The sequence below is a fragment of the Delphinapterus leucas genome, chromosome 17 (assembly GCF_059928025.1).
Source record: "Delphinapterus leucas isolate spDelLeu-1000000601 "Yukka" chromosome 17, BTC_Dleu_Yukka2, whole genome shotgun sequence".
Classification (NCBI taxonomy): Eukaryota; Metazoa; Chordata; class Mammalia; order Artiodactyla; family Monodontidae; genus Delphinapterus; species Delphinapterus leucas.
Window position 1 is genome coordinate 15,193,128 of NC_143145.1, and position 15,457 is coordinate 15,208,584.

Here is a 15,457-nt window from a genome sequence, read left to right on the forward strand (position 1 = left end):
CTCAGGCTCCAATATCTCTAAGCTGCTTGCATCAGAACGGGGAAGGGTGTTCTCAGTGTCAAGGTCTCTGTCTCAGACTCTTCTTGGGAAGCGGGAGAACTGGCCTAGCCCTCCCTCTGGCGCTCCCAGAGCGGGTGTCTCGGAGACTCGGTTGTCTGGCCGAAGTCTGGGTGTGCGCGGACTTGGCGAAGGGCGCGGCCTGCGCGCTTCAATGTTCCAAAGCCTGAGCAGGGCGCTGTGGCCGGGCCCGTGACGGGCGAGAGGGCCTACACGCTGGAGCATCGTTCAGAACCAGCCTCAGATTCAGGCACGGCGCTAGGGTGGCCGGGTGGCAGCCGTAGTACTCAGCCAACCGGAGGCCGGCGCAAGGGGCAAGGTCCCTCTCTTTCTCCACCTTTATGCTTTGGAGGGGGTGGGGACACGCGTGCACGCTCCTTAGCCCGGAGAAAGCGCGGCCCGCAAGACTGCACAATGCGCCTGCGCGGCCCCGCCTCACCCACCCCGCCTCTTTTCTTCGTCCCGCCCTGTTACCCCCTTATATTGCCGCTAGGGGTAGCGGCGGCGGCTGTGGTCTGAGAGCGTGGCTGCTTTGAGGGCGCGGAAGCCATACGGTGTGGGGACTAGGGCTGGCAAGAGGGTGGGAAAACCGGCGAGAGAGGAGGGCGGTGCCGGGGAAGGGCGGTGCCGGGGAAGGGCGGCGCGTGGCTGACTCATCCCTCTGGAAGATCAGACTGACAGACACAAACCCTTGCCGAACCCGCCCGCCCGCGCCGCTCCTCTTTGGTTGGGAGGCGCCCGCCCGCACTGCCCGCCCGCCTTCTCCGGGAGCGCTCTCCCGGCCCGGCCGCCTCAGAGAAAGTTTTTGTCGTCTGGAGGGACCGGAGGCGCCGCGAGCCTTTGGGAAGGGAAGGAGGACTGAAGAGGAGGCTCCAGCCGCGCGCGCCCGGCGAGTGCATGGTTCCCGGCGCCTCGGCTGCCTGTCAGGAGGACATCGGGGCGGGGTCGGGCTGAGCCCAGCTCCTTCTTCCCGCGGGTTCGCCAGAAATCGCCCTCCCGGACTGCCGCGGGGCGTCCCCGCTCCTCAGCCCGCCATGTCCCGGCTGCTGCCGCTGCTGAGGAGCCGGACCGCGCACAGCCTGAGGCCGGGCCCGGCCGCCGCGCCCCGCCCGCCGTCCTGGTGCTGCTGCGGGCGGGGGCTGCTGGCGCTCGCGGCCCCGGGCGGCCCCCGGGATCTGGGCACCCACCCCAAGAAGGAGCCCATGGAGGCGCTGAACACGGCGCAGGGCGCGCGGGACTTCATCTACAGCCTGCACTCCAGCGAGAGGAGCTGCCTGCTCAAGGAGCTGCACCGCTTCGAGTCCATTGCCATCGCCCAAGGTAAGGGGGGCGCGAGGGGGCGAGCCGGGGACGGAGGGACGGGTGCCCAGAGCCCCCCACTACCCCGCCTGCGCCCCGGCCGCCCGGCCGCCCCTCGGCCTGGTCCCCTTGCCGCCGGCCCCTTCGCTCGCTTGGCCTCGCTCCTGGGACGTCCGGGGGGGCGGGGAACTTTGCGCCTCCTGAGTGTCGCCGGGGCAGTAGGACAGGCGCGGATCGTGCCAGGCAGCCAGGGCCAACGCTTGGCTGGTTCCTCCCCAGCCTCACAGTTGGAGCTAAAGCCCCAATTACCAACCGACGTTGATTTGATTTTGTTTAGATTTGCTGTGCCCCCCGTCCCCCAGCCCTGCTGTCCCCCTGTAGTCCGTGCTGCTTACTTGTGAACGTGCAGCCATGCCGGTGGCCTGCGGTGCCTCCTTCCAAAGCGCTACAAAGCCGAGAGGCAGGGGGAAACTTCGCTAAATGGTTATCAAACGAAGATGTGTCAGGGTCCGAAAGAAGGGATGTTGCTTCGTTAAGGCAGAGGTGTTCTCAGCGGCTTGTTTGCGTACACCTCCAGTTGGATTCATTTAAGCAGTCGAAGGAAACACTTTCCTGGGAAACTGAAAGCGTGGATCAGACCAGCAACAGCAGATGCATACTTGCAAGCCCATCACAGGCTTGGTGCTGCCCAAGTTAGACTCCCGTTTTTGTTGTGCCCCCAGAGGATGAAAGAATGCAGTAGTTAAAAGGTATTTTTCTGGAAATCTGTGGCTCTGCAATAAAAAGCGGACTTCTGCTCAAAAATAATTTGGAATGGTGAAAACCAAGCCATTTTTAAGCTAACCTGTTAAAGGAGGATATTTTTCAAACCGGTGCAGCATGCTGGTATGTCAGAATGTGAGTCCAAGTGAAAAAGCTAAAAAGTCAGAAAATCAGAAGGATGAAAGGGGCCAATGATCAAATCATTCAGCCTTAAGATACTTTAGCCATTTAAATACCGTGATACAGACAGAATACATTGCTGCTGTTTTATGTTATACATTCTGGTGTGTTGGAAAGTGTTTTTTGTTTCTTTATTGTTGTTTAAGTTTACTCCTCCCCTCCCTCAAGGTTGGTAGGTACATAAGCATTCCATAGGTTCCGTAAGTTAAGAGCACATTTATTTGGAGCAAGGCATTTGATCTGCCACAGGCACTTGAAAGCGCTTCTTTGGTCTGTATTCAGGAATGGAGGAGAGAATTGTCTACCTCATAAGCAGGACTTTTCTACACTACTTCTTTAGAAACTTTTTATTAGTTGTGCCTTTTAACTGCTTTTTTTACCTCCGTTCAGGGAATTATGGACCAATTTAGGGATAACTGGTATTGGATGATTCCAGACATTGTCTACCCACAGTGCTTCTATAGGAACAATGTAACATCACAATCAATTCGGTTACTAAATGTAATCACGATATTACATGAAGTCATAATCAGATACTAGCATATTTGTGAGCTATGTGTGCACTCAGTGTGTGGTTTTAAAATATTCACTTCTGAAAAAGTGACCCTTGGAAAATTATAAAGACATTCACACTAGAGCATTAGTTTTAGGAATCTTTCTCCATGGGTAAGACTGTTTGAACACACATTTGGCCTTTTCTAAGTAATTTCTTGGAAATTCTGCATTAACATTGTTACAAGATTGGAGGGCCTTATTAATATGATTTTATGACAGTGCATGAAAAACATGTCCTGTGATACAAATGGATAAATTTTGCCTCATACCTTATTATTTTAGCACATGCCAGTAGGAATGCTACATTTTCCAGTGAAAATGGAAAATGTATTTTTAAATTTAACATGGTTTTAAATATTCTGGAAAGGACCTATATACTTCAGTCAATGGAGATCAGTTAGCGTCAATTAAACTTAATAATACATAAGTTATATGAGAGAGAAGTTGGTAATTTAAGTTGTCTTTGTTCAAGATAAAGGATATAGGAAACAATGGGGTATTCAAATGCTTATTTGACGTAAAAGCTAAAGAACTTCAGAGTTTAAGTCAACTAATTTTGCCAATGTTGATGACTAAATTATTGCTCTTTGACTCAAATGACACATTGATGATGATGGTTTAATTTTTAGTACAGTCTTAGTGTTCCTCATTGTTTTCGATATCAATACATATAGTTTCTATGGAGATAACTGGGATCATCACTAGTAAATTACCCTATTCATTAACCATTTAAGGTAGAGAGGATTTATTATGTTGAGAATGCATACAGCTCATTCTATTGCTGAAATCAATTTTTTCCCCAGACAAATGAAAAATTGCCATGTTTTTCTTTTATTGTTGCTTTTTGAGTGTTTTTAAATGCTCAACCCATGTATTAAATATGTGTGTACTAAGTGCACTTTCTAATGAAATAAATTATGTTAAAAGAGCTGTTTCTTACAATAGGAAACCTTATGTGTTCTTGGAAAGAGTGCTTGCATGATCTAATGAAGTGCTTTGGATTTGGTGTGGAAATATTACAGGAAAAGAAAATCTGTGCTGTGAAATGGAAGTGGGGTCTACTGCTGAAATTTGTTATATTTGCCCTTATCTTTCTTATGTGTTTATCAGTAGGCATTTGATATTGTCTGTGACAAGATAAAGCTTTAGAACCAGTTTGTAATAGATAAGGCAGACTTTGTGGGATGTCTTGTTAATAGTTAAGTAAGATATTGTGATTTTTAAATTACAAACTGATTTCTTTCCTAGTTTTAAAAAAGTTGATGTTCTGTTCTCAATTTATCTGCTCAACCCTCTCTCTATTCTTCCAGAAAGAGTCCATATTCTTCTGAAAGTGCACTGTTGGTTCATTGTTTTTACAAGTAGGACTGGCAAGCTGATGTTATTACTGTTGCCTTTTAATTTTAGCTGAGCTTTTTAAACCAAATTTGTTTTCAAGTTTTGCAGTTACTATTTCTATTTATAATTATTAAAAAAAATTTTAAATACCTATTTGGTTTTTGAAGGATGAGCAGTGCTTATTGCATAGTTAGTTCTACATTGCTGTACAACAAATTACCCCAAAGCACAATGGCTTAAAACAGACATGTATTGTCTCATGGTTTCTGAGGATCAGGTGTCTTGGGGCAGCTTAGGGGGATGTTTCTGCCTCAGGGTCTCTCATGAAGTTGTAATCAAGCTTTCAGCTAGGGCTGCATTATTGAAGTCTTAACTGGGGCTAGAGGAACCAGTTCCAAGAAGGCTCACTCACATGGCTGTTGGCTAGAAGTCTCAATTCCTTGCTGTGTGGGTCTCTCTACAGGGCTGCCTGAGTGTTTCAAGACGTGGCAGCTGTCTTCCTCCAGAATGAGTGATGAGAGAGACACCTAAGCTGGAAGCCACAGTCTTTTATAACCTGGTCTTAGAAGAGATAGTCCATCCTTTTTTGCCCTCATCATACACTGTGGGAGCATACTATGCAGGCAGGGTGTGAATACCAGGAGGTGGAAATCATTGGGGGCCTCATCTTGGAGGCTGCCTTCCACACTTATTTAGATGTTGTAATTAATGCTCATTGGAGAATTACACAGAAAGGTAAGAGCTGGCTTTTGGGGAGGCACAATGAAAGATATGATTTGAAAAAAGGACCTTCTTAGGGAATATTTTTGTTAAATGTTACTTAAAGTATTTTTTAAAATGAGATTCTTTTTATATAGGCAAATAAGGGATGTTTTGGGGGAACAGAGCAGTTTTTCTATCAATGCTAGATCTTTTTTTTTTTTTTTTTTTGTGGTAGGCGGGCCTCTCACTGTTGTGGCCTCTCCCGTTGCGGAGCACAGGCTCTGGACGCGCAGGCTCAGCGGCCATGGCTCACGGGCCCAGCTGCTCCGCGGCATGTGGGATCTTCCCGGTCCGGGGCACGAACCCGCGTTTCCTGCATCGGCACGCAGACTCTCAACCACTGCGCCACCAGGGAAGCCCTCAATGCAGGATCTTAATCAGCTTGCTTTTTTTTTTTTTTGTTTCTCTGTGTAAGTGATAATTGTATATGTTTAAAAAATTTTTTTTACAAAATTTTTTTACCATTTATCTACATCCATATAGATACACCATATAATTCTAAATTTAATCTTGTAGTTCCCCACCGTTGTGATTATTTACTTAAGGTAGCATGAGGAGTTTTGTTTTGAGAACTTGCCATATAGCATACTTAGAATACATAGAAACAAATACGATTTTTTGTGGAGTTCCAGTCCACTAGGGATCTTGGACTCTTAACAAGAGTATCCCCATTTTTCTCAGCTCCTTGTATAGGATTATATAAGAAAGTGGCAGTGCTGTTAAGCTATTAACCTCTAGATGAACTGGAGATAATCTTGGCTTTTGCTCAAAGAGAATAAGAAAGAGGGCAAGAAAACATTTCATACTCCAAATTAAGATTTGTGAGTAAAGATATTTAGGTGCCTTAGTTGAAACAGTAAAAGAGGAATAAAGGAATAACTAGACCTGAAAGAGGAGAAGAACAGGATGAGGATATGAAATATGGATTGAGTCAGGAAGAGTGAGTGATCTCTAATAAGCTGAGAGCTTCTATATCCTGGCCCTGGATAAGTAAATGAAGCTTTGTTACAATCAGTTATTTTACCAATATGGAAAGAATCTAGTTACAGCAGTATATTCCAGCAAGCTTAATTACAATTCTTTAGAATTAATGGGAATGTTGGAGTAGCCCTATAACTAGGGATTACTGCCTAGAAAACAGATAATATAAATAGGAGTTTTTTCTTCCATTACAAAATGGATATATTCTATTTAACAATCTTTAATCATCATTTAACATGTAACTTGAGGTCCAGAGTTATTTGTGACATAAAACAACGACCGTTCCATTATTTCTCATGATTTTGTGGATCAGAAATATAGGCAGGACTCAGCTGGGTGATTCGTCTCTTTCACATGGTATCTATGGGGGTCACTCGGTAAACGGCTGGCAGATGAGCTGGTCACAGAGTCCAAGATGGCTTCACTCACTTGTCTGGCACTTTGTTGGACATGGCTGGAAGGCTGGGTTCAACGAGAACTATTGACCAGAGTAGATGCATGTGATCTCACCAGTATGACAGTCTTAAAATGGTCAGGACTTCCAGAGAAAATGTTCCAAGAGAACTAAGTAGAAGCTGTAAGACTTTGTTATCAGTTTCCCATTGTTGCTGTAACAAATTGCCACAAATATAGTGGCTTAAAACAACACAAATTTATTCTCTTAGAGTTCTGGAAGTCTGAGGTCCAAAATTAGACTTAAGGGGCTAAAATAAAAGTGTTAGCAATGCCCTGTCCTTCTGGAGGTTCTAGGGGAGAATCTGGTCCTTGTTTCTTCCAGCTTTTGGTATTCCTTGGTTCTTGCTCACATTAATCTCTGCTTCGGTTTTCACATCATTGACCTTTTTGCCTCTCTTTTATAAGGACCCTCGTGATTACATTTAGGGCCCACCTGGATAGTTCAGGATTAATCTTTCTCAAAATCCTTAACTTAATCACATCTGCAAACTCTCCTTTGCCATATGAGGTGATGTATTCACAGGTAGGAGGATTAGGATGGGGACATATGGGGAGGGGTATTATTCAACCTACCACAGTTTATGACCTAGCCTTGCAAGTCCCAGAATGTCATTTCTGCTGTATGCTATTGGTCAAACAAGTTACTAAGACCAGTCTAGATTCAAGGGAAGGGAAATTAGGAGGAGATATTCTATGTAGGTAACCATAACTAATAATTGTAGTTTGTTCCTTTATATCAGTTCCTTTATATCCTTTATAACATTTAAAAATTAATCGTTTCTGTTGGAAATCTTGTATTACATCTTTCTTTATTAATGCATACCAGTAACATATTAGTTTTTGTTTGTTTGTCTTAAGACTTTTGACCATTCGTTCTTGTACTGAGTGCCAGTATAGTGATAGTGATTCATTTGATTGATAGATATATAGAGAGACAGAGGGAGACAGAGATGTATAGGACTCTTTCCTCTATATCAGGATATCTTAGCCTTGGTGGTAGTGACGTTTGGGCTGTATGATTCTTGTTGTGGGGCTGCCCTCCACATAGGATATTTAGCAGCATCCCTGTCTTCTAGCCACTAGATGCCAGTAGCACCCTCCCACCCTCCTCACCCCAAGTTTTGTGTACCAAAAATGTCTCTAGACATTGCCAAATATTCCCTGGAGGAGACACTGGGTGGGAGGAAAGGGAGGAATTTAGCAAAACCAATCTGCTTGAGGGCCATCGCTTTATATGAAATGCTGTATCAGACTCTTCACCTCATTATCAAATAAATGAGCTTTGTGATAACTCTTTTCCTTGATTGTGATGTCCTTTCACTTCTAAGTTCTTAACTAAATTCTAAATATTCGACCCTTAGAAAATAGGGCTTCCAGATAAGTCAAACACTGCCATAGTTGAATTCAGCAGTAATTTGCTGGTGTTCCTCTCAATAGTCACTATTTTCTTACTTTTTATAGCAGTTGTGACAAGCAAATTTTTATAAAGATGTTTGTAGATAGGAAAATTGAAATAATATAAAGTCTGCAACTTTATAGGGTCATCCAAAGGGTCAGGCAGAAATAAAGATAATGGGTAATCTTGAATGTTGGGAATGATCTGATATTGAATCACTATCAGTGGCGACTGTTTTAGTTTTTCTAAAAATAGTGATGCATTTGTATAACTATACTCTTATGTGGTTTTCTTTGGCATGAGAGAATATAAAGCTAACTGGAACAAATAGGGACTAAATTCCTGAGTGCAGATTTTATTAGCATCTTGCTCGTCAGCTGAATTAATTAGTATGTAAGATTCTAGCCTTGTCTTTGACTCATAGGTTTATGCTTTAAGTGAATGAAAACAACGACATGAAAGCAAGTAGTTATTTGTTAAAATATAATAACGTAGTTACCTCAGACCATCTGGTAAATAAGAGACTCTTCTAGACAAAGGACCTTGCAGGTAACAAAACGTCATTCCTCTTTTTTTTTTTTAATTTTATTTCATTTTTTTTATACAGCAGGTTCTTATTAGTTATCCATTTTATACATATCAGTGTATACATGTCAATCCCAACCTCCCAATTCATCCCACCCGCACCCCCACCCCCGCTTTCCCCCCTTGGTGTCCATACGTTTGTTCTCTATCTCTGTGTCTCTATTTCTGCCTTGCAAACCGGTTCCTCTGTACAAAACATCATTCCTCTTAACCTCTGAAACGTTTACTTTGACTGTGTTTGATGGCAACATATTTGAACATACTGCTTTTTTCTCTGCCTTAGTAAAAGTATAACGAGCACAGTTTTGCTTGTACCAGATGTCTGAGTCCTTGTATACTGTATTTTAGTACGATGATTTTCTTTGGGGCTACTTAACTTCTATTTGTAGAGATACTAGTCATCACACCAGATGCCCCCAGAACGCTGTGCTGTTTCCGTTGGCATGCTTTCAGACCGTGTCATAGTGCTGGTGAGGTGTGTCGGATTTGTTCTGCCCCTGCCCCACTCCATCCACAGTGCCCTCGGACTGCTCTGCTCTATCCTCATTCGTCCCTTGTGGTAAAGTTTGCTGCTGTGGAAGGAGGTCTGCTTCTCGGGCATCTCTTGTTGTTTCTGATGTCTGCTCTCTGTCACTCTTTCATGGTGGTTTTTTTTTTTTCTTCTTATATTTCTTTCAGTATCTCTTTCTCTCTTCACCCTTATGCTATTCAGTAGGGTTTAATCTTGATAGACATTTCAGGGTCACAGACCACTTCTCTCCTGTCTCTCCAGCTAGCCAGTCGCACCTATCACATTGCTATGGACCTCTGACTCTTCAGATCTCACACTGAAGATCTTGTATTTCTGCTAATGTTACGATTATGGCCGTTCAAAGGATTGTTGCTGTAAATACCTGAAAGGCACTTAGGTTCAGAGAAGTTTAGGTTAGAATGGTGTTCTTTACTTGGTTTACTTTAGATTTTCTGTCTTCTTTCTGAGTTTTAGGGTAGACTATTTAGGGCACTGGGTTATTAAAACATTTGTAATTTTAAAAATAGCATGATATTTTGTAATATAACTTCTGAATTTCTGTTGTATAATGGTTCTTATATTTTATAGAAGACATCCCACTGCTACCAGTATTGCTGCTGCCAACACCATTTTCATTACCATTACTTAGCAGTTATTGAATGTTTGCTATAGACATACTGGGCTAATTAAGTGAGTTTTCATGTAATTATTCTGTTTACTTCTCTTGGAGAGAGAAGGAATTATCTCTCTTCTATGGATTAAGATGCTGAGGAGCTTGCCCAAGATCCTAAAACCTCTGTGGCAGAGTTTTTAGCTTCGCTTTGTTTGACTTTAAAATCCCTGTTCTTATTATTGCACCTTTCTGTAGATATTCATACCTGGAATTTTTTTAACATGTGCTGGGAAAAAAGGTAACAACTCAAATGCTCAATAAAAGTCACATGTGCTGGTAGTATATCTTAGTCTATCTTTTATATGTTTGCATAATATACACATTCAATACAAAAGCAAATATAGCATTGTTACTTTTAAAATAAGGGAAATCAAAGTAAAATCAGTGTGCAAAAAAGTTTATAAATTGTGGGGGGATTTTGAAAAAGTCAGAAAACTAGTATTTGGGCCTTCCAACTGTTATAAATCTTTAACTTTCTAACCATTATTCTAGTTTTCCTTTAGATTTTTAAATGAGTTTAAAAAAATCTAACATGCTATTCATAGAAAACCTTTCTAAACTTAGAAAATTTATTTGTGTAACAAATATTTGTTACTCTCCCTACCATAGTAGACTCGGTACTGCATATTGGAGGTGTGTCAGAGAACTAATTCAGTGAAATACTCTCATGAAACCTACATTTTTGAGAGAGGAAAGATAAAGAGCAATAAAGTAAATAATAAAATAATTATAGATAGTGTGTGCTATTAGAAGAATAAATAGAAGGACATTTACTTTACTTAAAGTGATCTGGGAAGGCCTCTGTTTAGGTAATATTTAAGCTGAAAATAAAGGATTGAGAAGAAGCCATTCATTCACACAGATGGAGGAAGCGCATTCTCAGAAGGAAAAGCAAATACCAAGAGCCTGAGATAGGAAGGGACTTCACATAGTGTAGGAATTGAAAGAAGGCAAATATGAGTGGAACTTAATGAACAAAGGGTAGAGTGGAATGGGATGAGATGTAGGTAGGCAGAAGCCAGATAGGCCAGGACCTTTCTGGGTAAACCATATGAAGGCCATTCGAGCATTTAAGCATTAGTGAAATAATGGTATTTGAAGAGCCCTCTGGCTGCTATTGGAGAACAGATTGGAGGGTGCAGATGTGTAAGCTGGGAGACCACTTAGGAAGCTGTTACAGTAGTCTAGGCTAGCAATGATGGTGGCTGAGACTAGGTGGCCACAGAGATGAAGAGGAGGAGATGGAGTCAAGACATACTTGTGAGAGTGAACTGATGGGACTTGCTGATGGGTTAGAAAGGGTCAGATAATTAAGGGAAAGGAAATAGTAAGTGATGACTTAGGTTTCTGACTATACTGACTGAGTAAAAAGCGTTATTATTAACTGTGAGGGAGAAGACTGGGGAAAGAATAGATTTGGGGGTGTGGAACTTAAAGTGTTAATTTTGGACATGTCAAATTGTAGATACCTTTGTGAATATAAATGGAGATGTCAAATAAGTAGGTGTGTGTGTTTATGCATGTGTGTTTATTTATACACTTAAATCTGGAGCTCATAGAAGTTTAGGCTGAAGATGTAAGTGTGGGTGTCAACAGCTGTATATAGATGGAGAGGAAGATCCAGGACAGAACTCTGAAAAGCACCAGTGTTTATTGGAAGGGAAAATGAAGAAGGATCAGAACTAGAGGGAGACTGAGGAGTGTCTACAAAGTCAGGAAAAATAACAAGAATAGTGTATTCCAGAAGCTAAGTGAAGAAGACAGCATTTCAAGAAAGAGGGAATGATCTGATGCTTTAGATGGTTCAAATAAGAGGAAGACTGGCGGTTGGGAGGGTGGAGTAAAGAAGGTCTATTGGATATAACAACACAAAAGAGTGATGTCTTTGTCAAGAATTAAGTGAGGAGAAGCCAGATTTTAGTTGGCTGAGGAGGCAGTATCAATAAGGAAGGATTCAACTCTTTAAAGGGAACTTTGGATATGGAGGGCAGGAGGTGTTGGGCCGTAGCTTGAGTACTACTAAGATTCCCTCTTTCCTAATCGGTCAGAAGTCTGAACTTATTTTAAATATATGTTACTAGTTTACTCGTTTTTTACAGAGTTCTGTGTAGAATTCTAGTTTATCAGGGAAAAATGTAATATCACAGGTAAGCAAATTATACCTCTTTTTAGCAGTATTGTGTAGAAAATATACAGGCCATTTAGCAAGTAATGTCTTTTCATTTTCTTTGGTAAGAAGCTTAGAGAAATCAAGAAGATGATTTGAAACTCCACTTTCAAATTAAAATACCTAAAGGCTAGAGAGAACATTTTTTTCCTGGGATGTGGTACTTTAAGTGCTAAAACTGAAAGAGTCCCAGGCAAACTGGATGGTTAGTCACCCTACCTGCCCACGGGTGACAGTATTTTTGCTGTTCTCACAGATTAAGGCTTTTGACTTATAGGAGAGGTTGAGAAAGGGATCCAGGTAGAGTTTCATGTCCCTTCTGCACTACTGCTTTTTCCCTTCCTCTAGGTCTGTACCACAATGGACGCTTTCTTAGGGCTCCTTCTATTACCTTTTGTGTCTGGTGAGATTTCTGGTGAAAGAACCTGCAAGAAGGTGCAGACTCCCACAATTTATTCGTACCCTAATGCCTTCACACTGTTGCACTGGCTGTCACTCTGCCTTCACCTGTTCCCTTACTATTCTAGCCGTATTCGTATGGTGTCCAGTTGCATCTGTCTCAAGTAAGCATGTGCTAACGTCTCCTCTGTCCTTGCAGGTGCCTGCTTCTCTTTTGATGTAGGGCCAGTTGTTTGCTTTGTGACTTGAGTTCTCTTATGGGTTTGAAATAAGTCATAAATTTGAATTTAGTTTGACTTCATTTCACTGTAAGGGTGGGAGCAATACTCTTTGTAGCTCTCTATATCCCACAGTGAAAACTAGAACCTGCTTCACAAAGTTTAATGTACATATAAAATGATCTGGGAATCTTACTGAAATACAGATGCTGTTTCAGTAGATTTGGGGTTGAGCTTGAGTTCTGCATTTCTAACAAGTTCCCAATGATTCAGTGCTACAGGTTCAGGGGGGCAATATTTTGAATAGCAAGGTTATAGCAAGTGTTTTTGTTTTTAAGGTGAGAAAGTTGAGGTCATGTAGATAAACTCAGGCATCCTTGCATTTTGAAAGGAAACAGGCAAACATGTGAGAGTGATAATGTAAGATGTGGCATATTTTGTGAGCTAGCAAATTTTGTTTGTGTGTTAGAAAGATCTTATGGTTTAAAAAAACATTATTATAGCATTTTTTTCTACTCAAAGGGACCTGTTAAGAACATTACAAAAAGTGTGAATTGTTAACACTGATTTTATAGTTATGCAACGATCACTTTTGAGTAATAAATGCTGTGTAATAGATTTATTCCTTTGTTCTAATTTCTTTTTATTTCCCATTATTACCTTGAATATACTGTTCATTGGTTAGTCTCATTTCTTCAGTGAACCATGTCCTATGTCATACTTTTCTTCTTCTGCTTTTCTTCATCCTATTCTTCCTATGTTTTCCCCACTCAATTTTGTATTACTTTTAAAATTTAGAAACAATCTCAAATTTCTGAAAAAGTTTCAAGTGTAGTATAGTAAGATTTTTTTCCTTCCCCTGAATCATTTGAGAATAAGTTGCTGACATGATGCTCTGTCATCCCTGGCACAGGGTAGGTTCTTTGGGAAGCAGTCTTTGAGACAAAATTTAGCATGCAGGAAGTTTACTAGGAGTGCTGTTTGGACACCTCACCTTAGAAAGGGAAGGGAAGGAAGGAGTTTGGGGCAGAGGTAGAAGTAAAGTGATACAGTCTCAACCGAAGCCTTAGCTGAACCTGAGGAGAGGTCTAGAGATAGAATGACCCTTCAATGCTGTCCTGAGTTGGGTGACAGGTCCAGGCCTCTTCCTCTGTGAAATTACATGCGGAACTGCGCTGGGCAGGGGGCAGAGCCTTGGGTGAGGCAGCATTCTTCAGCTGAAGCAGTGCCCTAAGAGGACTGTCACTGAGGGCTGTCTCTCGGAAGGACTTCGGGCAGCCAAGGATCAACTGTGCATCACGATGCCCACTACAGCTGGAATACTTTGGCCTATACTTCCTACTAAGAAGAATATTGTCCCATGTAAGCCACAATATAACATGGAAAGATTACTATTCTTTGTCACTCAGGTTTCACCAGTTGTCCCAATAATGCTCCTTTACACCAAAAAGATCCAGTCCAAATCACATATTGCATTTAGAATTTCCTTTATTTGAAACAGTTTCTCAGTCTTTCCTTTGGCTTTCATTACCTTGATAGTTTTGAGGATTACAGACCAGTTATTTTGTAGCATATACTTCAATTTGGTTTTGTCTCTTTCCTCATGAATAGATTCCAGTTATGCATCTTAAGTAGGAATATCACAGAAGTAATTTTATGTTGTTTTCATCCTATCAGTTGCTCATGATTTTTCTTTGTTTCTGATGATGTTAACTATTTCTTGGTTAACCATTTCCTTTGAACATTTGATGAAGTAATATCTGTCTGACTTATCCACTAGAGAGTTACTATTTTCCTTTTTGTAATCAATATTTTGTGGGGAGGTACCTTGAGTCTATGAATTATCCCATTCCTCATCAACTATTCAAGTTATGAATTCATATCAATATATATTCATGAATTCTTACTCTATTTAATAGGTTACAATTCATTACTTTCATTTTTGACCCTCAGACAGTCCCATATTTCACCAGTGGTAACTCCTTCAAGTTGGCTTCTTGTCTTTTTGACACCTCCGTTACTCTTTGAACGTTTCCTTTTTGGCACCATGCGATATTCTAGGCTAATCTTAGCACATTTCCTACCCTAGCCCTGGAATCAGCCATTTCTATAAGGAGCCCTGTTTTTTCTCGGTGTAGGATGGTATTTAGAAACCAAGACGTGCACATTAGGTGTGCTCATAGCTATTAGGGTGCTGCTGTTCTCAGGCCCCCACAGTGGACAGAGTTAGTGAATATATGAATGTATGTATTTATATACATAATAAATATTATTTATATTTCTCTATCTATCCATATCTATTATAACATAAGAGTTCATCATAACAATTTTTCCAATCCTGATCCAACATCACAGGGTACATTCTTGTTTCTGTCTTTCTGTATTTCTAACTTTATTCTCTGATGGAAAAATACCTGACTCCCATTATCCTTAATATATTTATTCTTTTGATCATTCCTCCTACATGTCACCAATATCCCATCACCACCATTGAATTTATGCTCATTTCATTAAATAATTCATGTTTTTTGTTATTGCAGTCAGTCCCTGCTTTAAACAGTTCCCATAAGCATGAATTTTAGTAACCATGTTTTAGTTAAATAACACCAGTCTCCAACAACAAGGTTCAAATTTTATTTACCACGGTATATTAACTCTGAGTAATTGCATAAAGTATTAACTTTGCTGCTAGCTCCTCAGTCCACAAATCACTGTGTAAAAACAGGGGGGTGCCTCATGATTGTGACCAATCATATCACTCTTTCACGGTCTGTCAGTGATTGGTCACTACTTATCTGTTATTCAGTTCACACGCAGACAGCAAAATGTGTAGTTGTGTTGCCTCCTTGTCTCCCAGTGATATACGTGTAAGACGTTTAAAAAAAAAAAAAGATAATGAAAAGGGGATGGACCAAAAAAGATGAAAATGCAGCAAAGTGATAATACTGAAGTGAAATTTTAATCAAATGTAAATGAGGTTATAGAAGAAATAGCTGACTGTGGGAATGTTCACTGCTGTTGAACGGCTGCCATTTGAGAGACTCCAGATATGCAGCCAGAGGAGCTAAGAGACCGCAAACTTATGGACATGAGTGAGGAAAGTGAGAAGGTTGTGATG

At 41.3% G+C, this 15,457-nt stretch overlaps 1 protein-coding gene across 9 annotated transcripts in view; it reads left to right on the forward strand.

The window, feature by feature from the left end:
* The first annotated feature begins 632 nt into the window (after positions 1-632).
* Positions 633-15,457, forward strand: part of TMEM65 (transmembrane protein 65) — an 86,805-nt gene continuing 71,980 nt past the window's right edge. For 4 of the 9 annotated variants that reach the window (XR_016388313.1, XR_016388314.1, XR_016388315.1 and 1 more), the window contains exon 1: positions 640-1,377. Coding sequence is in view for 5 of the 9 variants with exons in the window: in XM_089898747.1 (XP_089754873.1) it covers positions 1,092-1,377 (286 nt within the window). In the remaining 4 variants the exon portion in view is untranslated. Of the gene's footprint in view, positions 1,378-15,457 lie in introns of all 9 variants that reach the window. The other 5 variants (XR_016388316.1, XM_022553996.2, XM_089898751.1 and 2 more) reach the window with 4 other exon arrangements.